Raw genomic sequence first — 27,921 nt, 5'->3', positions numbered from 1 at the left:
TAAAAGTGCAAATGTATTTGCAGCTAAAATAATGAAAAATTCTCTTCCATTCAACAGAACCCAATTTTAAGAAATGTCAGATGGTGATGAATAAAAAACCCCAAACTGATTACTTCTGTAACAGCAAAGGAATCTAATTCCTGGGCATCTGTTTTCAAAAATTACACAGCAAATTTTTAACAAAGATGGAAGAGACAAAGACCAGCCAGCACCATTGTTACAAGTCTGTCGACAAACTCATTTATGAGCCTTCATCTCATCAAGCTCCTGTGTGAGACGTTGCTCCACCTGCTGATACATATTCCCTTGACCAGCTCTGCCTGGCCCACGGGTTCCTGCAGCGGGAGCGAAGGTGCAGCACCATGCTGCAGCTGCAGCCCTGGGGCTTGCCATCACCCAGGCACTTGAGTGCACACTAGTGCCCTGACCACAAGCCACTGCCTCCTTCAGTCATCCAAAACTCACTGGCCCAGTGGCACGACTCAGCACAGGCATGCACAGCGTGATACGGCCTGATGCATCTCAGGGGACGAAAAGGCAGAGAGGTCGTCTGGTGGTGTAGTTTAGAAGATTTTGTATTTGAAATAAATGCTGGAGTATGAAGAGGGAGAAACGAGTATTTTCCCCTCTCTCTTTTGTCTGGGGGTAGTAGCCTTTATTCAAGGGGCCATTGCAACTTCCCAAGGTGTCCCTTTCAGTTTCAATAACACTGTTCCAGAGTACAAATGTAAACTTCTCCAAAACATGCCGCTTGCAGCAAAATGCTAACAAAAACTCAATTAAATTCCCAATTTGCTAACTATCAGTGTATCAGACTTTCAATCAAGTTTCACTTTATTCAACTGCCTGGTCTATTCCAAAGTTTGCCATAAGATAAAATGACTAGATATGCTAAAATTGCATTTTTACCTAGTTCTAAACTGGATGGATTAAACCGCAAGATACAGAAACATTAAACACTGAATTCAAACATCTACAGCTTTGAAACTCTTTGATAAAGCAAATGAAAGATAACATCCTACACAAACATAACTCAAGAATAACCTCTTGATCTTCAGTACCAAAGAAAGGGGATTCAAAGACAATTTTAAGTCAGTACTTTTCCTGGAATTAGCATCTGACCTTTTAAAACTTTAAAAATAGCTTCCTTTTACTGAAAAGCAGTGCAGGTTCCTCCAATTGTTTTGAGATTTGGGTTGTTTTCTTGTCTGTTTTTAATTAAGTTATCCTTTTACGGTCCAAATAATTCTTATTCATTAAACCTGCCAGACTACCACTACAATTAATATCATTGTCTAGTGAACCTACGATCAGTTTTAGTTAGTTATAGAATTTCATGGGTTTGCAGCTGTTTCACAGCTCTTATTACACATGTAGTTTAACATTCATTCCAATTTTTTTAATGAAAACTGGATTAACATAACGAAACACTCAGAACACCATCACGTATCAATCGTCTCTTTTCAAGTCAATCAACCACAGGATTCATGATTGTTACAGGAAATATTCTGAATTTACAGTGTCCTTTGTTAATGCAGTGACAATCTTATGCTCTCATACAGAATAGTAGACCATTTAACAGTGCCTCCTCAAGAAAACTGAAGAAGTAATTCTGTAGAATTTCCACTCCACCCTGGCACCCCCCCACCCCCCAAAAAAAATTCAGTCAGTGCATCAGAAGACGAAAAATGCCCAAGTGTGTCAGAAAAGCTAGCACCACAGATTGCCACCAACACTGCTAATAAGAGATAATAATTGAGTGGAGCATAGAAGACTGGACACCCTTTAGTCTGTTTGCCTCATACTCCCGCACCATTCACTACCATTAGATTTAAGAATTTTATAGGACTGAGTCATACCTTTTTCCTCCACAACCTTCTGTGGCCAGCAAACCTCAGACATTTAGAAAACATAATGTAAAAAAGTAATTTTAAAACTGATTTTACTATATCTTAGGGTTTCAAAAAGTACCCTTTACTTCTGGTATTGAGGAGTTAGGTGAATAACATGTTGCTCCACATTCAGTTTACCCACCACTTAAATTTTGTAAGCCTCAGTCATATCCCTCCTGAGACTTGTCTCCAGATTTAAGATCCCCATCTTCTTAGTCTCTCCCCACAATGCAGCCACTCCAAACCCTGGCTCATTTTAGTTGCCTTCCTCCATCTATACTTTCTGTAAGTCCATCATGCCCTTTGACATGCAGAGAGCAGATATACACACAGTCCTCAACATGAGCATGCCACAAAGTTCAATGGCAACAGAACAACATATTTTTTTTGTTTTGTTCTCAATACCTTTACTGCTGCTGTCTAAAATTTTACGGCTTTTCTGGCTGCCTCTCCATACTGAGCCTGCAAACACTGTCAGTGACAATGCCAGAATAAATTTCTTGTGTTGTAACTGCTGTTTACAAGCTCAGCATCATGTAAGCACGGTTTAGACTGTTCCTCTGAAATATTCATTACCTCACATTTGTGTACAATGAAGATCATCTGTCACTTGCTGCCCATCCACTGACTTTAGAGTTTCCCACTATCAGCTCAGTGTTTGACTACCCGAGAGAGCTTAATGTCGTGGGCATCCTTGGAAATGTCACCATAAGCCTCTTGCATCCAACTAAATTCTCACTTCATGCACCTTACAAAAATATCTAAGTTGGTTTCTGTTACTGCTGTAATATTTCCCCCCCCAAACCCACACCCACCCCTAACTGGTCTCAAACGAGTAGGTTTGAATTTGGCTTGAGAAATATGTCCAAAATGGAGTGCCTTTGTGCCATCTGGAAATTGTGCAGGATTATTAAAATCAATTTCTTCCATCGTGGTAAGCAATAGCAAAATAGACTTTACAGTATATAAAATTTCCTTGCCATTTAAATAATGCTTAGCAACATTACACACGAATTTGAAATCACTGTCAGGTTTCATTTCTGGAATCCATTCAATTGCTAATTTCTTCCCACTTCCTTTATCTTGAGATCTGCAGAGCCAAAAAATTCAATAGAAAACAACATTTCAGTTGATCAGTACTCCTCTGTTGGAGCTACTGAGAATCAGCTTTCAAATCAGAACGCAATGTATTGACTACAAAGAATAAAACATAAAATCTGTTAAAAAATTTACAGTCAGGGTTTTTTTTTTTCTGATTTGTAGAAGATTCTAAATGTTGTATCTATTTTCTTTGTCTTTGAAATTATTAAATGAAAATGTATTCTACTCAGTCTGCTCTCCCTTCAGCCCCGCCTTCTATTATGGTTTTAAAATATGGTTCCATTTTCTCATTCTCAAAACTGACTTAAACAAAAATCCTAGAATCGCCTTCATAATCATAAAGTCCTTTTAACTGTGAATATTTTAACTTTTAGGAAAGATAGAGAAATATTAAAGGACTATTAAAACTTAAGTGACCCAAAATATAAGCGTACTGGCTTAGGAGTATGGAAAATAGTCTACTAAAGCTATTCTGAAAAAGAGGCATCAAAATATTTTAATTCACTCAAAATATTTTAATTAACATATAATTTATATCATACCGAGATACTTAAATAAATTTGCCATACTAGAAACACATGTAATAGACAATGCCATGACTATATTAGCTCTTTTGGACTGCAAGTAGAGGCCACTTCCTTCAACTTTTCCTGTTTGCGCCATGTTTTGCTCTTAATGAAAAATTAAGGCACTTTGGGTGACATGGGTTTCGAGTCCTAAAACCAGAGAACTTGACTGTACCCCAAACCAAATTTGGACAACTAATGAACAACTAAATGATGCCAAAGAATTAGAGAGATGAAAATTGCATGACACCAAGGCTATGTGAAGACTGTGCAATAGATAAACCTATGGTCTTTTCGTGCCCAGGACCATCAATAATCAATAGCTAGAACACACCACATATTCCACTCAGCTAGGCTTCTTTCCGTTGAAAATCCAGTCTGAGAGAGGAAAAAGATGAAGGAAAGAAGAAAAAGCACGCACTGGGAGGCAGCAGCTAGACTGCGGGTAGGAACCCTTTCCAAGATCTGAGAGCAAAAAAGTGTTCCCAGGCTCTAACGCAGCCTGGAAGACAGGGCAATGAATAGAAATACAAACTCCTCCGTCCTGATGCATACAGGTCTCACTACAGTACATCAACAGTATTTATATCAGTTTAACACAACAGTATCTGTATTCCTTCTAGAGGATTGCATTTATTCATGTGGAATTCACTAACCGATGTCTCTGCAATCATTGTCCTCAAAATTATACAAGCTGTCATTCCAGAGGAAAACAAACAAAACAGACCAAAAAGAGGAATTCATGTGCAAGTGTTTTTTTAAGAACCTTAATCTAGGGAACATAACTGTATTACTCCCATTTAACAGATCCTAGGCTTCTTTAAAATGTAGAACGTGCCAAGAAATTTCATATACTCCTAACACCGCCTTGAGCCAAAACAGCATTCCAATACACATTCCTATTCATAAATGAAGGAAAGTACAATACCAATCGTTACCAGAACTGGAACATATTTCATACTCTCAGACAAAGCTCAAGCACCAATCTCTTTCTTCAGAGTTGCCGAAGCAGCTTACAGGGCTATTAAAATGATGTGTTATTGTTTTGTAAGTGTTAGCACTTACATAACAAGTTAAGGCTTGGAAACACAGATGGATTTCCATTGTACAAAAGAACAGCTTTTAGTGCGATAAATAAAGGCCAAGGACTCCCTTGTGTATCAAGTAGTGTTACCGTCAACACCTGGAAATGCAGCAGAAGGAAATATTTAAAGCACTGCTGTAGCTTCTGACTGCTGTAGCTTACTTGTTGCATCTCCTTGTTTTAACATATTCCAGGTGAAACTTTAATCACGGTTAAGCTCAGCAATAATCTTTCAGGGCACTCCTTTACATTTTCACAGCTTTTGCTACCCATGGCTCTAAACCAAAAAAAAAGGGTGCGTGATGCATCAGAAGTAACAAAACTGTTGCACACTACTAGTTCTTCTAGTACATCTCTAGAACTCATTAATGTACCTCTGTAAGGAATATTCTGGGCTTTAAAAACATGCATTAAGAAAGCTGTACCAGTGACTGTATTTTAAAGTCAAATGTCACATCAATTTAGGTCTAGCATCTAGGTTAAGAATATAGGCTTTTATAAAACCTAGTATAAACAACAAGAAAAATATTTGTTGTTTTTTTTTCAATTGGAAATTATCTTTTTAAAGAAATCAATCCAATTTTTGTCTTAACAGTAACTCAAACTCTCTAGCTTCCTTTGACTGCATGATAAAAAGAATTGATCATAAACTGATTATAAATAACATTAAATTAGCCAATCCATTCTTTTAATCCAACCTATGAAATGCAGATGTTAATGACATTAATGATGAGAAGTGAATTAGATTAGGATTAATTTTATCAATTAGTTATGCTATTATTAGTAATAGAGAGATATTTTAATGATGTACTTTCAAACAGAAAGATGATAAATCAACTGTAAAGTCTGTAAATGAAACTCCAATCCATTCTACTTTTAATCAAGCAATAATGCATGCTTGTCTGGTTTGTGGTTTTTTAACATTAGGAGTGGAATAGTAAAAATGTGGAGTGTGGAAGGGAGTGGTGGTCACTGACAGAGGCAGAGAGAAAAGGAGAATTAAACAAATGATGGTGGATGTGAAATTTAATTACTGATAATCTGTTATGAATATGAAAACTCCAGAAATTGAGAACTCCTTTGAACATCTAAGCCAGAAGCAAATCTAAAATAAGGAAAAATAATTTTGCAATATTTTTGCTTTCTTTTCACCTACCTCTTTTTTTTCTCTACCAGCTGCCTGCAGATCTCCTGCCACCGGGTATTCAAAGTTTCCAGTTGATCCTTCAGCACCTTCGCATCTGCTGTTGATGACTGCTCAATAATCTCTTCACCAGTTACGTTCAATGTCTTGACAACAGTTTGCTGTCGCCCGATGCCATCCTGAAGTTCCTGTGAAATACCCAACACATACACGTATTCATAAAAATGTCAAGCATGAAACAAAATGTTTCATCACGTACTGGCCAGATGGAATGAGGTGAAAGTTTTTGCTCTCCTCTGAATTCCAAATGAAAAATCCAAAGGCGACTAGACAGAAAGACATCTTACGCTTTTGTAACAAGCACCTTTCAGTGCATCTCTACAGCCTTTTTTTCCCCTCCTGTATTCTTGTCTGCTAGAGATCATTGCAGTAATATCCTGCAGATCAATTAATAAGTAAAACTTGTGAACACATTTACTTCTACACCCCCAAAGGTATACACCATATTTATTTAATAGCCTACGAAGCATTGTAAAGTTTGAAGTGCACGGTGTTTGGAGTTCCTATTAGCTATCAACAGAAATAAGCGATGTCAACAAAGCAAAGGCTGTTTGAAGTATTTCTCCTGATTCCATTAAAGAACACATTTGTCTCCAATTGCTAGAAGCCTGATAATCCATTCCCTCGTGGTTTTTATTTTGTTTTCTTCATGGGGTTGGGGGCAACTACACTTCTAAGGAAAAGTGTTACTTCCATTGTTTCTACTTATACGACAAAATAAAAAGCTACCAAAAGATAACGAAGACAGACCATTTTTCAAGTTTTCCTAAATGCATTGGGGTACATTTTCTACATCTTTTATTATTAAAATACTATCACACAGGAAGCTACATTACCTCATATTTAAAAACAACAGAGTTCTGAATCCGTAGCTTAAATTTTAACACTATGTGCCTGTATAAATTCATATTTATAAATAAGGAGAGAAATCTTTTAATATTTTTCATTATCAGTACAGCATGAATATTTTTCTCCTTGAATTCCTCAAAATGCAGAAGCAGGGGAATGTAAAATAATTTTCAACAGCTTACTGCTAAAATAAGCAGAAACTGAAATAACTTCAAGAATCTACCACGTGGGATTCATACTTCTAGGTTTCACAATCTCAGGAAGTGCATCTGAATCTTACCTACATATAAAAGCTTTCAAGTAAAATGCTGAATCTACCTTTACTGGAAGAAACCAAATGTTTTAGCGTGTCATACTCTGGAACAACATTATATGCTTGTTTTCTCTTTCTAAATGCATAATATAAATTACAGAGCAAGTTGGTAAACATGCATATTAAAATTAAATTAAATCTGTCCATGAACTGGTTAAAATTGGCAGGATACAGCTTTTCTGGATTGTAAAAGATGAACATACTGCTTATGCATTTTTTATACATCTTGTCCATTAGATCTTCAGGCATGAGGTTATGATTGCAAGTTCACGAACTGAACCACCCTTGAAATCAACTTCTTTTAACACGACCACAGCTCTGTTGCCAGCTACTAATTCATTAAACTGCAGAAACTCAGTTTCATGCCCTATCCCACCTTTTGCACAAAATTTACACAGACAACTTTACACCAACACCAGTACAACCTGGGGCACAGAGGTGAATATCAGCTAGCCACCATGGTATTTACCCGCAGTCCTGGAGAGGAATCATAGCCAAGGCAGAGGTTTGCACTGTCGAGACTAAATTTATTCTTATTATATTTTCTTTTTTGTTTTCTTACAGTGTCTTTTAGGTTGTTATATAAAACTACCCCAAAATTATTCCTGTCTTTCGTACTTCTCAGTAAAAACTGTTATTCTGTTTTTTTTCCCCCCAAACTATTTTTATGTCCCATAGTTTCAAAATAAAAGAATAGCTGCAATGAACACAACATTGCAGTAACCTGCACACTGTTTTATTATGCTTTGATAGAGTGAGAAACCTTTCCTGCTGGATCCTAGCAATCTACAACAGTCCAGTCACATCACATCAAGCACCCTGCTGGCCCAAAGTGTCCCAGCATACTTTGCTTTGCCTGTATAACATGTAAGATTTTAAGATACCACTGTAGCAGAAACTGGAAGATCTTCTAAGACCCAGAAAACACCCACAAAAGCATCTTACACTGAGCTATCAGATTTTCTTCTCTTTCTGTGATGCACATTAATACAATACCTGGGTCAACGTTTGGCTGATATTGTCAGGTACATTGTTCATTATTAGGATTAAAGAGCAGTAATGGTCATGTAGCTTGCCCAAATGCAAATATTCTCTATTATTGTGAGGCTGAAAAGTCATTGGTCTTTCCAGTACACACCTCAGTTTTGGTAATGCTCATCTTAAAATGATTATGTAGTTTTTGGACACATTCACTGTATTTCACATTGATTTTAGCACTGGAGCATTTGCATTATGCAGTAGGTAACATCACACAGGTAAATCATAATGATAAGATGTATAGTCTGAGCAAAAATATACCACACTAAGTGGCTTATTTCCAGCAAGGCACCTGAAAAAATTGTGCTATTGCATGCACCTGTATGAACTTAAGATCCACACCACTTACAGAAAAAATAACTCAGAACAGAGCTTCTAGTTATACATGGGACTGTTCATTTGGAATAGGAGACCAAGGCAAGAAGAAAAAAAGGGAAATTCTACTGAACTCCAAAGTTTCTAGAATTAAAATTTGTAGAAATGAGAGATTATCTCTGCACCAGCTTTTCTGAATGACAGGAATAATCACCAATCAGTATACAAATATAAAGTGAAAGCTAATTAAAAGCCCATTTAAATACTCTAACTCAGCCCTTTTCCTGCAGTTACAGCATCTTAAATTAGTATACTCTCCCAGTATACACACACACAAAAAAAGAAGAGAGCAACGATTACGTTATTTCTACACTTATTTCTATTGACACAAAACTAACCACGGGAATTTTCTGATTTATCCTGTGGCATATTTTGCAATAGGCCTTACTTACAAAATAAAAATAGAAAATAGCTAACTCAGTGGCAGAGGTGGTCTTTGAACTTATCATCCCTAATGCTGAAATGGGAACTTTGCACAGGATGCGTAGGAGGAAGAAGTGTGAACTGCCACCAGAACATGAGAGAAGGCTTCTGGCTATCTGGATTTCTGATCACCACAAAGAACCCAACTTGAGATTATTTTTTTCTAAGTACTCTATGCATTTGACACTTTTCACCTGATTAAATGGAAACACACATGCTGACCAAGTTTGTCTAGATTCCATAGCCTAACAAAAAGCAGGTTTTTCTTGATACTGGGTACTGCACAAAGCACAGCAACCATTTAGATTTAAAAAAAAAAAAAAAAAAAAAAAAGAATAGTATAAAGTGGACAAGAGGGTTTTTAAGTGTTTTGCTGAAAGCCATGTTTTCACACACTCATCCCAGAGCTATGAACCACAAAGATACTTTTCACAACTTACACTTGGTATCTAAAAGTTGCCAACAGCTATAGTTCCCTATTCATTCCCCCTCTGTCCTTGCCACAGACCAGCATGAGGGCAAGGTGCCTCCCATGGCCTTACAGTTTATGGTGCAACAGAAGGAATATTGACATTGAATCTGCTTCCTGTAGTTTCACTTGACATTTCACCCCTTCATACAAAAATGGCAAAGCAAAAGGGCACGCTGCCCTTTGGATTCCCAGCTCACTCAGAAGGCCAGCCGAGATACTTATACTTGCAATTATACAGTTTCCAATCACTTTATGAACAGAGTGAGCAAACAAACTTAATTAAAAATGAGATATTTATATAATATTAAAAATAAAACAACTAAGAAAAGACAAGACCTCATCATATTCATACACTCAGAGCTAATCACAATTTTTAGTGGATTGCACATATTTCTATGTACTTTGTGTTTTCAACTTGTTGCATTTTTAGCCATTAAGAAAAGCAGATCATATTATAAATACCCACCATTTAAATTTTTCTTTCTTGTGATTTCCAAGCATAAGTAGGGTGTGAATGACACAGTATATTAAAGGACTTGTACCCCTCATACAGATGGTTTTCCGCTTTGATAATGACCTCAACTTAGTATAATAACTTAAAACTGCCAAAACATTCATACAATACTTCTTTGCTACAATTAATTTCTTTTTCTTTTCCAATATTACCTCAAATGAGAAATTATACACATCCTTTCAGAAAACTTCTAGTAGAATAGAAGCATAAATGAAACATTGGGTAAACACAGGGGGAAATCCTCACCAAAGTTAATAGTGATTTTTCTGCAACAGCAGGGGACTCTGCCCATAATAAGCTTGAAAAATCTCTGGCCTAATTAACTATCAGCTTTCATTTTTATTCTCACTTGTACTTTCTGGTCCTAGAAGCAACTGCTTAGTGACCACACAAGAGCAGCTGCTTTATGATATTTTTTGAATCAAACATAAAAAAAGGAAATGGGGAAGAATGGGAAAAGTGGAAGGAGAAATATCCAAAAACGTTTCTTACTGTGACACTTTCAGCATCTCTTCTGATACCCCAAATGTATGTAGAACACTATTTCAGCTGTAGCCCCAAATATGCAGTGATTTCCACTTCAACATTAGTAGTTTTTGACTTGTAAAGCTGTTCTTCAGATAATTATGCACTATAATGAATGTTAATAAACGAATCACAACTCCTTCTGCCAAAGTTGACAAAATTCTTAGTATCACCTCTATTCTTTAGACAATACTTTCCAATTACATAATACGATGCTTTCCTAAGAAAATTAATGGTCTGAGACCGTAAGTCTACAGTCATTCCTGGTATGATCTTGACAATATCTTTCAGTTCATACCCTAAATATGAGGTAGGAATCCCCTAAAAGGGAAAAAGAACAAGAATATCTATCACTAAAACACATTTCATCTTCCCTCTCTTTTTTTGTTAATTTCCTTCCTATACTGCATTTCTTTTAATTATTTTCAGTTGAATTATTCAGTGGTTTTACTATTCTTTGCCATTTTATTTCTCATTCTGTGGCTTGCTTTCCCCTGACTACAACCAAAGATCAATTAAAAAACTGCAATATTGGAGATCCTAAGGCTAGTCCTAATAACAACCTTGCTGCAAATCACTACAAAGAGAAGTGTTGCCATACTTGTACTTATGGACTTCATCCCATTTAAGTTTGCTTTTACTGTTATATAGCTTTTTTCTTTTAATCTTCTTTCCATAATACGTTTAATTTTATGAAATCACATCATTCAAGGAGCCAAAGGAACATTCTCCTGAATAAGGACAATCGGTGTGCGCCTTCAAGTCAGGTTGTTAATGGGACACGCAATGACACTCAGTTTAATGACATCTAAGAACTGCGCTTCACAAATTTCTACATAGCTGTGCACAAGGACTTTAGAGAGATACCTTTATGTATCAAGGTCCAGTAGACAACAGTTTTGCATACCTAAAGATGCCTGTACTTTGTGTGGAGTAGGTTCATTCTTTGTGAATCATATTGTAACAAATGCATTTGAAATGCAGGGATGTATCCCTGTTGATTCAATCACAGTATTTTACCTAACTAGCAAAATGAACGTGAACAATATGCTTACCACAATGGTTCCTCACTGACATTCGATTCTCTTTGTAAAGCCCTGATGGTGCCAACTTCTTGGTTTAGACAGCTGCCAGTAATGTTATTTTGCCAAGAACAAATCAAACTGACAAAAAGCTGTTTTGTCAATTCCAGTTCTACATCAATCAATTTTACCTACTGCATAAACAATATGTGATTATAAAAAGTTCTGGTACTTTGGTTTTATAGAATTTTATATTGAAAACTTCAGGAGGATTTTGTGGGTGGTTTGGTGGTTTCGTTTTGTTTGTTTGTTTGGGTTTTTTTCCCCCCAGTTGACTTTTATTAACAGTTCCGTACCTATGTTGCGATAACACTACTAAACATATGCCTAGTCTACCATTCTCAATATCATGGAGAGTTTGTTAAACTGTCTGTTATTTTTTATCGAGAAACTGTGGTTAAACTTTTTGTAGACAAAGTGAAGTAAGATATATAACTGGTTAAAAAAAATTACCAACAACTTTCAAACGAAATCTGTTACACCATCACATCCCTAGTTGCCAGCTATTCTTCCTGATGCCTATCACAATGTTTATGACAACTGACCAGGCAATATGTCAATAAGATACATTACTGAGTCAGACAGATTCCTGGTACTAATTAAAATAGTATAAAAGAAAAAGATTTGAGTGGGTGATGATGTGAAGTAAACCAGTTTGATTGCTTTTCTTGTATTATGTAAATCAAACATTCATCAGAGTCCTCACCCACTCACCTAAGTGGGTACCAGAATAGCATAATTCCTTTGACTGTATTTGTTACTCCTTAGTTAACTTGTACATACATTGTGCAACTCTTTCTGCAATCTCATTTCCACTTGTCATTGAATGAAATAACATTTCAGTTTTAAACTTAATCAAACTATTCTATGAGCAATCTTAACAGCACTTTCCTCTTTTCATTGTAGCAGACAAAAGTGCTTAACAATAATTTATTGTTATGGAAAAGCCCTGTAGCAACATGAAGAAATACCACAAACAATCTAATTTCTGTCAGAGGCACTATCTGGCACAAAATGTTGTAAGAAAAAAATACTGTATTGCCTTTCTTTAATTTAGGGTGAGCTGCAGATCCTAAAAGCACGTAACGGTACTATGCACCACTTTTAGAAATCTGTAGTCTTAAATTTGACATTAACGCGCTATTCTTCAGTCATTTGCATAAATCTCTCTTCTGCCTTAAATTGTATAAAAGCGTAAGGTTGACATAAGAGGGGGTTTACCCAGATGGACCAATATAAATCAGAGAACTGTGAAAATATTTTTTGGAAAACTGTCCCAAATACAATTTGCTAACATTTGCTTACCAGAATGATTATGTCCATTAAGACTATGCACCTCTGTTCAAGATTCTATTAGAAATAAGGAAGAAATTCATTTTCCAGACAGTTAAATCACATTGATTTAATCTGGAGACACATTACTGGCACTTTGTTAGGATTAAAACAATCAACAAAAAGTCTATGTTATTTGCTAGATTATTATTTTTTTTTTATAAGCAGCTATGCAATCTTCATTATGATGTGTGCATTATGGTAGTTATTGTGTTTTTATTATGAATTATGGACATTTATGAAGATGGAAGAGGTAAAAAAAAAATGAAGGCAATATTTGTTAAGGGGTTGACAATTTAAAGTGTTTTCTTCTTAGCATGAGTTATAGGAACTATTATGGTTTGAATATTATTATCAACTGTGTGAAAAGAACAGCATTTGTAAGAATTGACAGCAGGCTCTTGGCAGATTCTACCTATAAAATGGGGACATTTTCTCAGCTGTACTGGGTTTGTGCGTCAATAGTACCTGAGAAACCAAAGGAAAACAAAATTGCTGCAGACCCGTTTCCTGAGTAAACAATAAATACTGTAAAATAACAGGGAGATTTCATTCTCACTTTATTTGACCAAAATTGTTAATAGAATTATTTGTGGTATAAGCAACAGTTTATATGAATAGTTTATAAAGAATATACAAATTTTGCTTGATTTGGTACACAGACTGCTTGGTTGGAGAGCCTTAGGAAACTACTATTCCGTCCTGCTTTGTATATTATTTATTTTTTCTCTATATTGATGCTGTTTAATTAGAAAAACACAAGGTCCAGTGTTGACATGCATTGCTGACTGCTCAAGACTGCTATTGTACACAAAGAAATGTGGGTACAGTGCAACTTCACAGTTGTTCATTTTAACAAATGAAATAGAGATATACAACTTTCCATATTCTGCTAAAAGCTTCTAATCAGAAAAAGTCCCAGATTTGTTTGAAAGTTTTAATGTCTTCCAGACTTTATCCCTTGACTGCACCTCTTCCTTCTAGAAACAAGGACAAATGCTCTTCAACGAACAAGGCATGAAGGCTGAAATCCCTGTATTTTACCTAGACAAATTCTTCAGTCTAGCTTGCCATCCTTCAAGAAGCTGTATTCTACTATACTTTAACCACCTAATAACTTCACATTTCAGCTCGCTACAGTAATTCCAGGTTCTTGTCACTGCTGCCTATGCTGCCATCAACTATAACTCTAAAGGCATCTCCAGTTCTTCTTACTAATACTTACTGATTTTTCCTTCATAATTACACTTTGAGAGGCAGGTATCACCCAGTAGGACTTGCTCCTATGAATTTCACCAAAATTACAATCTGGCTTATAAGAACATCAAACAAAAATTTTGTCTGGTTCCCTCGTCGCTGTAATAAAAATAAGCCACCCTGAATTTTTCTCATCCTCTAATGGAAGTTTCTCATACCTCTAAAACCACAGGGGTAAGAAAGGAAAAAGGAAGACAAGGACTGCAGACTGAAGTTTTCCTTTATGCATACTTACTGCGATGAACCTATTTGAAGATATTAATCAACTTTGTCTCAATTTCCTTGCTTCCCAGAATGATCCAACATGGAGTTTAGAATAACTTGATATTGGCTCTTGAAAACTTTCTGAAAGCAACAGCTGAGTAACTGTGGTTCTAAAAGCTGCCTCCTACCCCTGCCCAAAAAGGCTCTGAAAAACTGTGCATTATATTTTAGTCTTCGCTTTCCTTTAACCTTGCCTGGACAAAAAGTTACAAAGCACTCTCTCGGCTTTAGAAGTATTGGGGAAAAAAAAAAAGATATATTATAGGTTCAGATGAGAGCTCACCTCAGCAACCTAGTCATTTTATTTAAAATTTTTTAGATAAACAGTATTGTCTTCAAATGTTGACACTTTGCAATCATCTAGCTCCTTGTGGTTTTGTAAAGATATTCACCAGGAGATTAATTAAAACAAACGAAAACCAACAGTAAAAACTGTGCATCTCTCCCATTATTTCCAATGAGACATAGTTGTGAAAATGAGCCGTATTCCTTTAAATCTTTTAAATCTTTTAAATTTAAATTCCTTTAAATCACGTCCCTTTCTAATGTGACACGAAATTGTGGTGAAAGTAATTTCTATACTAAATTGCAAAGTGCATGACCAGAGGTCTGTTTTGTGTTTCTAACCCAAATTACATGGTTGCTTCTTATTGATACATTAATTCAATTTAATTTTAGAACTGATTTAGAAACACTGCAGGGAGAAAGAGGAGACTTTTTTCCTACAAAAATTCCATTGCTACCGCATACTAACTGTAATGCTTCAGGTTAAATACATAAAATGGAATTGTAAGTCCAAAAACCTACTCACTGACTTTGCAGCACATGTGTATGCCACTGAAATATATTTATTTCCACATTGAGGTAGCACTAAAATGTAAAAACAAGCCTCTATCGAAGAACTTTTTTATTTACCTCCACACATAATAGCATTAAGTTGGGACTATGGCCTGATTTGATACCATGTTTCATTTGCAATTTCTGATATTTATAACATTTTGATATTTTATCCATTCTGCAAAGCTATAACTGAGCAATGTCAATAAGAAAAATTGCGTCTTCCATCTTCAAACTCTTTCCAGCTATCACAAATCAAACTACTCACATACTAGGTTCCAGTATATTAAAAATAACAGCGTGGCCTAATTTCTTCAAACATAGCTTATTCTTAAGTTTTCAAGGACATCAGTAATACTGATGGAATTCCCTTAATATCAGGCCAGCCTTTTTAGCTTTATAAGCGATTTTGTTCCAACTCAACGTGAAGACAGTTCTTAATTTTTCTGCCATATTTAAATCAATTGATTTTTTCTTAAATTAAAAGCAGATAGTTATCACACTTTTACCAATTTCACAGCTTTTCCTGATTCTTACAGAAATATCCATACCCTTGCATAAGTTATGTCTTATATACCTCCTGTGCTTGCAAAAACGAGGGAACTCCTATTTGCTTTCCTATGGAATCTATACCTTGAAAGTATCACCCTTAGTCTTTAACTCAAGAGCGCTGGAATAAATACATGTGATTCAGCATCTTGTTTTCATTTCAGTCGTGATATTTAAGCTGTTATATATTACCCCTTTCTTTTGAAGTTGCTAGATTGTCATTTGTTAGTGCCTCTGGCTACGAAAAAAATACCCATTACGTAAAAGTAGCAGACTGGAAATATCGAACAAGCTATATATATTGACTCTCTAGTGGTGGTCATTTATAGCCTCCTTTTAAGACGAACTACTGTAGATATCATCCCTTCCAAGCATTTGGAGACTATTTATACAACCCTCACTTTCTGAGTCGTCATCCACATCTTTTACACTTCATTTTTTAAAATGAAGTTAAAATAGAACATGCATTTTTTCCATCAGACAATCCGTGCATATTTGTTCTACATCACTAATATTATAGAACACTTTTTGGCAGGCATGAGAAATATTTCTGGATAATTTTTAGTCCATGAAAACTGCACAAAATTAGTCACATACCAGATAAGAGAGAAAAACCCACCACTAATCACATTGGGTCCGCTTATAAGAAAAAATAATGGCAAAACGATTTGGGCTGGTGGTCAGTATACCCTGACTTGACTGCAACTGTAGCAAGCCATAAAGGAATAAATCTATCCTGAGCAGCATCCAGCCTGCAAAAGTGGCTTCTCAGTTACAGAGAATTACTGCGACAGGCAAGAAGGTGAGTTGGTTTAGGCTTGCAACTGTTTACAGCTGCGAGACATACAGACAGCTTCCAGTGCAAAGCAAGTAAAATGGTAATAGGTACCATGTACAGCCTCGAGTAATAATTTACCTGTTATACAAGGCCATAATGCAACGATGTATTACAATAATATCTGAACAAACCACAGGTCCTGGTTCAGTGAGATAAGGCAGGCAAAACTCAAATATTGCCTGAAACTTCAATTTGGTTAAAAACAGAACAAAATAAACAAGCAGAAGTACTCATTTTTCAAAAAGAGGAGGAATAATATTATAGCAAAAGACTTATTTCCCCGCTTTGCCCTAAAAGTGTAATAAAGCATGAGATCAACCTTCTTGATCTTAAGACTGACCCCAAAATCCCTACCAAATCACTTTCCAGAGGATTTTGGTAGCCAGAATTAATTGTCCACCTTGTGCTTCTCCTCTTCCTCCTCCTCCTCCTCCTCCTCCTGTCACCCTAAAGGTAGCGTTTGCCCCAAGCCTCTGAGCAATACTAGCTGGTGGGAGAATGTCAGTGGCGAGGGAGAGATGACAAAACCACTAATTTATAAGCAGCTACCATGTCATCTTCATTCTTTGCTGGTCCTTCCTTTGCCTTTCGTATCTTCACCACCTCTGGATTCCTCAGAGCTGTTGCTTTAGCTCTTTTAGTGCTGTCAGAGGACAGGCGTTCTGTCCCATTTGAGTCATATTAATTTAAGGAGAGAGTCTTTACTCACTGCAACGACCATTGGGGTGATTCTCTACCCCTGCTACACTGTTTTCATCAGTCTCTAATAGACTTAGGGCTGTGTAGCCATGTTGTTCCTTTTCAGAGCATAATTATAGCATTTGGGGTCTGATCTTTTATTAATTCAAATGCTTTCCTAAGCATGCCAGTGTTGTTACTCAAGGGATATCTGATTTACATATTCTCATAATTTCATTTCTGATTGCTAAATTCATCAGCTTGCTTCAAAGTAGTTGATATTATAAACATAATAAGGCTTTCAGGAACTGATGTTCATTGCATATTTAATACCAACATATTTTTCTCGGTACAGCACTGCATTGTCAACATACAAATCAGTATGTTTATTGGAAAATTTGCTTTCAGTTGAAAACATACCTCTTGACATCCTGGTCCTTTAGGTAAAGAGAAGTAGGCTGAGTTATATACATCAAGGCTTAGAAACAAAACCAAATAAATTGGCTTTTTTTTTTTGGTAATGAAGCAATGCCTTAAGCACTTCATCAACAAGAAATTATTCCACTAAAATTAAATCAGCTGAGGTAACTTTTATGGGTATGCAGTACCCTCTGCTGGACAACTATAAACTTCCATTTGGCTCTTCTCACCTCTTCAGACAGAGTTAATATTGAAATTGCAGTATCAAATCCAAGAGAAATGTGTGTTGAGAACAGAGGTATGCCAGACTAAGGATGGGGAGACAGGAAGCAAAAACACTTCGCCCAAATAACAGTTCAGGAAACATTACTTCTCTTTCAGAAGTTGTGTCACTATTTCATAGACTTGTTATAAATGAAAACAAAAAAGACCTTGTTTACACTTTTCTCTTTACTGAAATATTTAATATGGTTATGGTGGTTGACCGGAGACCTGAGACATACAACGTATGAAGCAGAAGCATGAAACTAAGTTGTTTAATGCGTTTGGCTTCCCTGGCTCATGGATGCTGAGGGTACTCGGGAATACTCTGAACAGGGTCTCAGAGAAGTGGCTTTGGGCAAAAGAAAAACCAAACCACGAACCTGTACTTCTACCAAGTAGCAGTGCATGGGGATGATATTAAGTAAAAATCAGACCCCTTTTCACTTTCTAAAGATGACGTATAACATCTGCTAACTTCCAGGTTTTTAAAACTTTAAACATAGTCATGACTACAGGTTTCCATGTTTAGAAAAGTTGAGGCAGAATTAAACCACTGCCATTCATAGCTCATTATGATGACATACAAACACTGTGATAGCTGAGAATGAAAGCAATATACCAACACTATGTTAATAAGATTATTTTAATTAAGTGCGAATACAGTTTGTAGCAGTGTTAGAGTAATAGAAAGATAATATAGATCACCATCTTCTAATTTTATCTTCAAGGTGCTACACATAGAAAAACCATTGTATTTTACCCAAAAACATTGGTTTTATTTAGGGAATTTTGTGGAGCTTCCTTGGGTTTATTCACAAATTTCTACACTTAAATTTTACACTGAATTTTTATGCTGGGCCATAGTTTCAATCAGCATATTTCATTTGCTTTAAATAAATTCTTCATTTTCAAATAGATAACGCTTTTTTAGTGACAATATGATCTTAGATGGTTTAAATTATTATGTTTTATAATCATAAGATGACAAAAGCACATTACATCCCATCAAAGAACTGGGACATGTAGAAACGTTCAGTTCAACCTTTAAAAGAAAAATCCATGTGATAATTAAGTTTTACTACGAAAAAGGGTACATAACAGTTTCTCCCAAAAGGAGTTTAAAAATAGAGTCCACATATGCAAAAGATTTTGTCTACCTATTTTGTATCCATACTAAAAATAATACAACATCACCAGAAATAATAATATACTAAAGACCCACTAAAAATTTTAATAGAACCAATATAGTTATTATATGTGTTGCAGCATCTCTCACAGCAGGAGAGGATAGTTATCAATGGCACAAGAATTTCTTGCGGTTCAAAATTAATATATTGATTTCTAGCTGAAGGGCAAAAGATTGACAGAGTTTCTCAAAGTCAGTCAAAAATCACTAAAATCCCATTTAAGAAGTTATATAAAACTAAATATTGTTAATAGTGCAATAAATCACTAAGAAATAGGAGAAAAACCTTAAATCAGGTGTTCTTTGCAGTCTTCAAAACTGATTTTATTCCTTAAAAAATGAGAATAGATCAAACTGTACCTAGTATATTCTGCAAATATTTTGGGGACAATGAAATGTTAAGAGTTTCCTGAATAATTCTGACCAAGCCATTTCTCTAACTGGACATAATTCTGCTTCATAGTCATTTTTAACATCAAAACAAAAAACAATGTTTTTCTTCAATCCACCATGACACTTCATACCTAATACACACAGAGCTTCTGCAGAATGCTGGCCATGAAATTCTAACCTTAAAATAAAATAGCAAAATATTTATTTAGACAGAAAATCGACTTCTCTATTTCTGTTTTTCTGCAAAATCACTAATAGCTCCAGGAATTAGTATGCATGCTTTAAAGAAATAACCACAAAAATAACACATTTTTCTGGGCATAGAAAATAAAATATGGGGTTCAGTCTGATAGCTCTTCAAAAGAGTTCAGAGAGGTCTATCTGGCAATAATTCATAATATTTTCTTATTTAAAACCCCAATATATTTATGGCAACCGTTGCGCCTTTCTCCATCTGTTCATGTTTGAAACGTTAGTGCCTTACTCTTATGCAAGATTTGAAGGGAAGGAATAGATCCTATTGCTATACCAAAACTAAGAACCCACCCTCTGCTCCTCAGGGAAGACGTCCACCGCAACATACCAGGAACTGCCCTATGCAAAGAACAAACACCTGCAGGAGACACCTTGCAACAATTTGAAAGGTGCTACCCACACAACTGCCCACCTACCCTGCAGACTACCTCTTCTACACTAAACTGCTATAGGAAAGATGGAGAACAAAACCCTAACAAATCATTCTCTAAGAATGGACTTAAAGCATGCTTTTTCTCTCCTTGTTCTCTACATCACCCATCCTTCCCACTACAACACCTCCAGCTCTTCCATCTCTCTCACTACGCAAGGCAGAGTAAGTACGTGATAGTCTGCCGACCAAGAGTCATCTACTTCGTAGCTTGTGTGTTGCTAACAAAGGAAAGAGTTAACTTTTGACCTCTTCTTCTCTCTCTCTCTCAATGCCAGCACTGAGTCATGTCCTACCCAGCTACTGATATTCTAAGGCTTGTAGGAAATTAATTATTTGGGAATCTCTACCTCCGCTTCCAATTTGATTAAAACTGAACAGTGAATTAAAAAATCATTACAGACCATGCTATGAAAGATAGATAGACTGAAGACAGACAATGAAATTTCATAAGCTCCTTTTACAAAGGAAAACAGGCTGAAAAAATCCTTCCAAGTCCTCCGAGTTCAGCAGTGCTGAAAAAAAACCAGAAAGGGAGGAGAGCGCTTACAGCAGAACTCCGACCTTCGCTCTGTGCTCGGGGAGGCCAGAGGCAGTCATCTACGCATGAGGCTCATACTTTTGTGAGACGTGGGAAAAACAACTCACCTAAAGTCCACACGACACCTCTTCCTGGCTTGTGTGCTCTCTGCTTTCCAGGAGAGCTAAGGAAGATTTCTTGTACAGAAATCTCCTACTTTGAGTTTGCCAGGAGTTATAGTCTCAAAATAGAACATTGTTATGAAGCCGCCATCTGAAAATGCTTAAACCATCATAATTATTACATCTGTGATTCTCATATATATATCCTTGAGATAAAGTGTTTTCTTCTAATTAATTGCTGTATCAGAAAACAGCAAATGACATGAAAAAGATGTAAATAATATCTCTGCATAAAGATGGAGAGGAAGCCAGGATAAATAGCAGCTTATCAAAACATTTCATGAGTTTGTATGTCAACATCATCAACTAAAATGTATCGTCCCAGTGACCAGACAGAAAAAGGAAACAAAGGGTATAATTAAAAGCAAAACTAAATCTATTGTTATTGCCAAAAATCTATACCAAGGTTTTCTTTGTAATTGTTTTACATGCCAGAACACTTGGGAATATCCTAAGCATATGCTTGTTTCTATGACAGCTAGTGTTGAAGCATCTCAGGTGTTTCACTTTGCATGATAGATAGGCTCTAAATCTTGATTACTTCCCAATTAAGGACACTGCTGATTGTCAAACTCCACACTCCTTAGTATGAAAATGTCTTATGATCATAGCATCAACCCTCATACAGGAAGAAAGCTGCAGTGAGTCCTGGTGAGAAAAGAAACAGTTACCCGCAAATGGAGGCGAGAGGAGTCTGAATTCACTTCAGGCCTGCACAGATTCTTTCATATGAAAATGTGCATTCACAAGACACAATACAAGGTAAGATATGACTCAGTCACAGCTTTCAGATAATTGAGACCCCCACGTTTCCTTATTCTAGACTCCCTGTTTTCTGAAGGATATAGAACTAAAGAGGATTATATGAAATACAAATGATAAGAAAATACAATTTTTGTGGTTTTTGGTGGTTTTTTTTAGCTTTCCCAGTTCCCAATACTAGTCAAAAGTAATGTCTTAGTCGATAGAAAATCTGCAAAGACTGAAGTTACATAATTCATTCTTCTAGTGGTAAATCAAGAAGTTATCTATTTGTCCAGGTAAATAACTACACAGGAATGATGGCAGGATACTTCCCAGAAGGGTTGTCAGTGATAACATGCATAACGCAATGGGATTTAAATGAGAACACATCTTTTGTAAATAATGTACACTCTTCAAGATAGTCTAGAGACACTAGACAACACAATCCCTTTAGAAAGATATAATGCTTGAAATACTGTTTTTCTCAGTGTACATGATCTCCATTAGAAACTTGAGTCAGACAAAAAAAGTGTTTCAAATGAAGAGTTTTGGACCCTAAAAGGAGAACATGATAAGAAACAGATCTGTAAATATAAAACAGTATTTCAGAAAACTATCCCAGACCAAGGACAGTGTTGTTGCAATTTTCTTGTTTGAAATTGTCTATTATAAATCACTCCTACAATTTGTAAGAGAAAAAAGGAGCTCTTACTCGCAGAAACACGCATTCTGTTATATGCCTTCTACTCAGAGGCCTGCGGCAGGGGGTGGTGGTGGTGTTGGGGAATAATTCTGCTCAACTTACTCTTTGAATCACTGTAAAAGTAGTGTAATTCAGAATTTTAAGTCTAACAAAGACAAATGAGCTATTTTTTTCCTATTTAAATAAATGTTGTGTTTTGAATCATTTGAATAATTCTGAATCAGTGAGAGGTTACTTGGTAGTGGAAAAAGACAAGTTATCTTTCCTTTAGCTGAAAATGGAAAAAATACATTGAATTATAAAATCATATGCGTATCTCTCCTGTCTTTAAATATTAGCTTCTCTTTTACACCTCATTTCTATTGATATTCCTTTATTTTATCTCTTAGGCATCATGGAATGATCTTGCCAGAGAAAGTAAGAACAATATACTCACAAGACATAAAACCACTTATGGAATGGTCACCCCCTTTTCATTGACTCTCTTGTTCCTTACCCTTGCCCAGATTTGAGATCTCTTTTTGACAGGATTTCAGCTGAGCTAAAAATAGCATGTAAATAAATCAGGCTTTAAAGCAAACCACTCCTGCCATTGATCTCAGAGAAAATTCTAGATATAGCAAGGAACAAAAAATTGGGACACAGATGAAAAGCAAACATCTTTCACACTCATGGCTCAGTGTTAACACATTCGCAGGCTTGTTTTCTTCTCTGGGAAAGGTAGTTAGAATATTTCTGCTGCTTTCTCGTTTGCATTACTAGGTTGTAACAAATATGTTGTGTGGTATAGAATAGTATATAGTTCTGAAATTTAAACTATGCTTTACAGAAATCTACCACTGATAATTCAGAAACACATGCACTCTTTCAAACAAAACAAAAAATCCAAACACAAAGGGCAACAAAATTGCCTGGTTCAAGTCACTGCTCTACTTATTTCTTCACTGAAGGTCTAGGAAAAGATTTATAAATTTCTGTTTATGTATTTTTGAAAAAATGGAATAGCAAATTTAGAACTTCTTCCTCGGTGTGTTTTTATTTTCTCTGACCTATTTTCAAAAGCTTATTTCCAACAGACTATATTTTCAACATTCCCTACTGCTATAAAAAAATTGACATAGAAGAATATTTATCAGTTTAATGAAAGTTCTGCTACTGCATGCAGTGCATAAGCTTTGAAAACATCACACTGCCATTTCATATTGATGTAACAAAGCATTTATACCAAAATGGTGTTTCCAGATTTGGATACAGAAGAATGGTACAGTGTTACCATGATTAATACCTCTTTCCTGAAGGTATTTAAACATACGTTCCTCTTAAGCCTGGACATCTCACACTTGCCTTGTTGAAGTGAGGCAATTAAAAACATAAAGTAGCCTGATTTCTAGCATTACTGGCATCTTCTAGTTACTTTTATTTTTTAACCTCTGAATCTTGGTATTAAAGTGTTTAAACTTCCGCCCCTTGTCCTATTACTCAACTGTTTCAATATATGTCATTAGCCACATTTCTTAAGAAATGAACAAGGTACATATTTTTTTAAGCTTTTTTTTTTTGTAATCTCCGAGAACCTTTTTACTCCCTCTGTTGAATGCATCTATTAAGTTTTATCTTGATGACTGTCATCTCTCTGAGCCATTCCCATTCATTTTCCTAGAACACACTAGACAGACAGGACAAAAATGTTTTCTGAAAAGTGTCCTAGAATTTAAGTATAAAAAATTTTAAAAAAATAGTATTAGCTAGCATCAGTTGTCCTTTGCAGAAACATGGTCTCTTAGTAGGTGACTATGGATCTGCTCATACATGTTTAGAGACAGTGCTTAAACAGAGAAGCAATCCCCTCTCTCACACTTTTATCTATACAAATCTATACCATAACCCCGATATCGAGGTTGAAGATTAAGACAGGAACTGAATAAAAATAAATAAGCTGCTGTCAAATTTCAAATCTTCCTGGATGTTTGAGAAACGCCTGTTCAACTTCCTAGAGTTATCTTACTTGTCTTTGCACTTCCTATTTTTGGCTGAAATAAGATCTATGTGAAAAGAGTCCCTTGACAAACTAAGGCTACCCAAGAGAACCTGTAATGGCATAACAGTCAGTATTACCTGCTACTTTGCACCACTGCTGATCTATGATGCTCAGCATGAAGGCATGAATCAAATAGCAGCAGCTATAGCTTGGAGCCCCTAGAAGCTAGGGAGAATTTTCATAAAATCTGGGTGACATAGTTAAAATTAGCATACAATAGAGAATAGCGAGGGGGAAAGTACTATTATTATTAGGCTTTGGAGTATGGCTGCTTCAAAAGACAGGGCGATTTAAGGGGAAAAAACCAAAGAATATAATATGCCCCTTCACCCACTAGACTTGGACAGGAGGACGTGGTTACACTAAGTAACTGCAGTCCATATTAAACAAAGATGTGGTTAAAGCCTCTCCAAATGAATCCAGCAGGCAGTCGCAGCAACAGTTGTAGTACGTTGCAGACACTGACAGCCTAACTGCAAATTGACTGGCTCAGGTACAAACTGTAGGCTACTCAGAGCTGCCCAAAACACCTTCCATCACACTAGCCTTGTTGTGTAGATGGTTCTATGAGACAGCCAACAGGGACCGAGTTTAGTTCTCTGGAAAGGAAACTCACCATTCATACCTTGTACTTTTTTTTTTTTTTTTAACATTAAGACTCATTAAAAAGTTGTTCTGTCTTTAGAGAGAAAAGAAAACAAGAAAAACTAAGTTTTCCCATATCTATGCTGTCCCTCCCTTCTAAGATGACCCCATCTAGAAAACTTTCATCCTTTTTTTTTTTTTTTTGTGCTTATGCATATGCTTATGCTTTTCTCATTAAAAACCTGTTTTATGAGGTTTTGGAGTAAGAATTTGACATACTCATAATTTCAAAAAGTTCTGACAGTATCGCAAACCTAATGCATTGCAAAGTTTCACACCTAATGGGTAAATCAGATTTCACTAAGAACAGAAGCAAGAAGATTTGATTGTAAAGGGAGTTGTTTTCAGAACCACTACATTATTAATATACTTTTTATAGACTTTATGTAAAAATAAGATACACTACTGTTTGGGGACCAAGCTAATTTTAAAGAGAGGCTTCTTAAGGAAATTTGACTGCCAGGATGAAAATGAAAGTGATTATTAAATTTCTCTGTCTCTAATGTGGTTTTGGGAGGAGCTGCTACATAATTCTGATGTTTCCAAATTCAATTCATTGTCACATTCAGTCTGTGTCACATAAACACTCAATGGTCCCAAAAAAACGAACATCCCAAATCTTTAATCATTACAAAAAACACAGTACCTTGACCTTGTATTTTAAAGTTAAATGGAGTGACATTATAAAAATTAAATTGGTTCTTTCTCATTTCCATAATATCCTTTAAAAAGCCTTGCCTAGCCTGGAGTATATGTCCTATTTCTTTATCTTTCTTGATGACCCCTCATGCCTGCAAGTCAGCTCGTTTTTCTCTGCTGAAGACTGCACCCTACTGCTGCACACGCTCTAAAATTTCCATTAAAATCTAGGGCATCATCATTCATTCTTATCTGCAGCAGGCTGCCGAACAGTGCGATACCAGCAACTGCATGCAAACTAGTCTCGAAGGACAATTTAGTTATACACATCACCATCCAGTTTGGAGAAGAATTCTACCTGCATAATACATTATCACATACAGTACGCTGGGAATCTTAAAAACACTGGGTCTGGTGTAGGATGTTGTTATTAATTGCAACAGCAAGTCTTACTTAAACAGCAATTTACCAGTAGGAAATTAGCTTCTCAAAGAACATTTTTATTAAGTTCACTTCACAATTAAACGATCTGTCTCATCAGCTATTGAATATTTGCTGGTTAAAGCATTATTATTTTAAATTAGCATATTACAAGTACCTGAGGGTATTTATACTTGTCTATGTGTTTAACCTTCAGGTTTCTAAGTCCCTCTTCTTCAGGCTGATTCTTAAGCAGTTCTTACACCCAAACTACAAGGACATGTTTCAAAAGTGTTAAGTTAGCTGTGCTCATTCCTCTTTCTTTATCTTTTCTCCTTTGCAAGGACAACTCTTACGTGTGTATGCATGGAGATGTGTGTGTATACACACTTAAAAGTGCACATAATTACATATTATTCTATAATTCATATACTTCTAGAAACACACATTTTATAATACTGCAGATGAACTTCAGTCTTGCCATGCTATTTTGCTGCACTTCTGTTGCCATAACTGTCATCTTCACCCCTTATTCTACAGTGTGATGAAGTTTTCTGTATGCTGAGCCCAAACCATTACATGTCTTGAAGACAAAGAACAACAATTCAATTTTGCATTACATGCAATCGATATCCTGTGTGTGCTTATGTACAGCATGGAAGAGAAAGCTGATCTATTTACAGATGCTGTTGAGATGGGCTGCAGTGCTCAGTGTAATATTGGTTGGACTGACCTGTTAGCTAATACCTCTCTGGCTCAGTAAACTTGGCTTTTTGTTTTCACTTTGCTCAGTATGCTTTGCTATTGTCCAGGCAAAAGACGACTACAAAACATCTAACTGCAGTCACGTCAGGATCAGACAGTCCTGCAGCGATCTGCACCCGAGAGTATTTGCCACTAGCAGCTACTGCTACAGAAGAGCTCAACATCTCTGAGAAATCTAAGCCTAGATTGTTGGCTGAATTGATCCTGTTTGGTATTTTGTTTCTTAAGTAAGTGACATGTATTTGTTGCTACAACCTTTTCCACATTCTTTCCAGTGGCCACCATCACCTGTATCTTTTTGGCATGCTACACAAGCAGCTTTTATTCTTTTTGTATTCATAGACTTTTGCCCCAGGCTGGCACAAACACATCAGTGTTCTCATTGCTGTACGGGACAAACTACATGCCAGCTAGGTACCTCTGTTTCTCCCAGTGGAAAAAATGCATATGTTGGCTGAGGACAGAATAATCCATTCATTACTTTAATTCATTATTCTTTAAATAAGGGGTTCATAAGAGGAATATATTTTTCTTTTTTTCTTCTTTTGTGGTGGGATGGGGTTCTCCTTCAGGAATACCTGCAACAGCATTTAGCAAAGGAAGCAATGACTCATCATCAGCTCAAATATTGCTTTAAAAAGTCAGGTGGATAGGAGAGCTGATTGCTATGCTTTATCTACTAACATCAAAATACAGCTAGTGTCTGTCCTGAATCTAGATGCAGTATATTTGTAGTGGCTAGACAATCTTTACAGCAGGTTCACGTTAACTTTTTTATAGCTGTCTTACAATTCGGACATTTCACATGTGCTATAACTAAGTAGGTTGGACTTACCCAAAGCAGTGTCATAAAAGTGTTCTTTCTGATGAATAAATTATGAATTGCAAACCAAGCTTTTACTGACTGGCGTAAAGATAAGCAGATAACAGAGTGCATGATCTTTTCCCACTGAACAGGCTAACAACACTTCTAAGGAGAAGAAAGGTCATTGAGCTTAAAGTCTCCGGTGATGCCAAGAAAATGTGTTAACTTTCTGAGGTAGGTAGGGAAAAATTGAGTACTCTAATACTTGAAACATAGCATTGACAGTATAGAGGCAGAACGAATATCATGTAACTAGGAT

General features: G+C 36.1%; 1 protein-coding gene across 8 annotated transcripts in view; it reads right to left on the bottom strand.

The window, feature by feature from the left end:
- Positions 1-27,921, bottom strand: part of DMD (dystrophin) — a 1,139,896-nt gene that overhangs the window by 431,695 nt on the left and 680,280 nt on the right. For all 8 annotated transcript variants that reach the window (XM_064473561.1, XM_064473589.1, XM_064473531.1 and 5 more), the window contains one exon: positions 5,800-5,975. In XM_064473561.1, the coding sequence (XP_064329631.1) occupies positions 5,800-5,975 (176 nt within the window). The remainder of the gene's footprint in view (positions 1-5,799; positions 5,976-27,921) is intronic.

The sequence above is a fragment of the Phalacrocorax carbo genome, chromosome 1, assembly GCF_963921805.1.
Source record: "Phalacrocorax carbo chromosome 1, bPhaCar2.1, whole genome shotgun sequence".
Taxonomy (NCBI): Eukaryota; Metazoa; Chordata; class Aves; order Suliformes; family Phalacrocoracidae; genus Phalacrocorax; species Phalacrocorax carbo.
The sequence above is the reverse complement of the archived record's forward strand: the minus strand, read 5'-3'. Positions and strand labels throughout refer to the sequence as shown.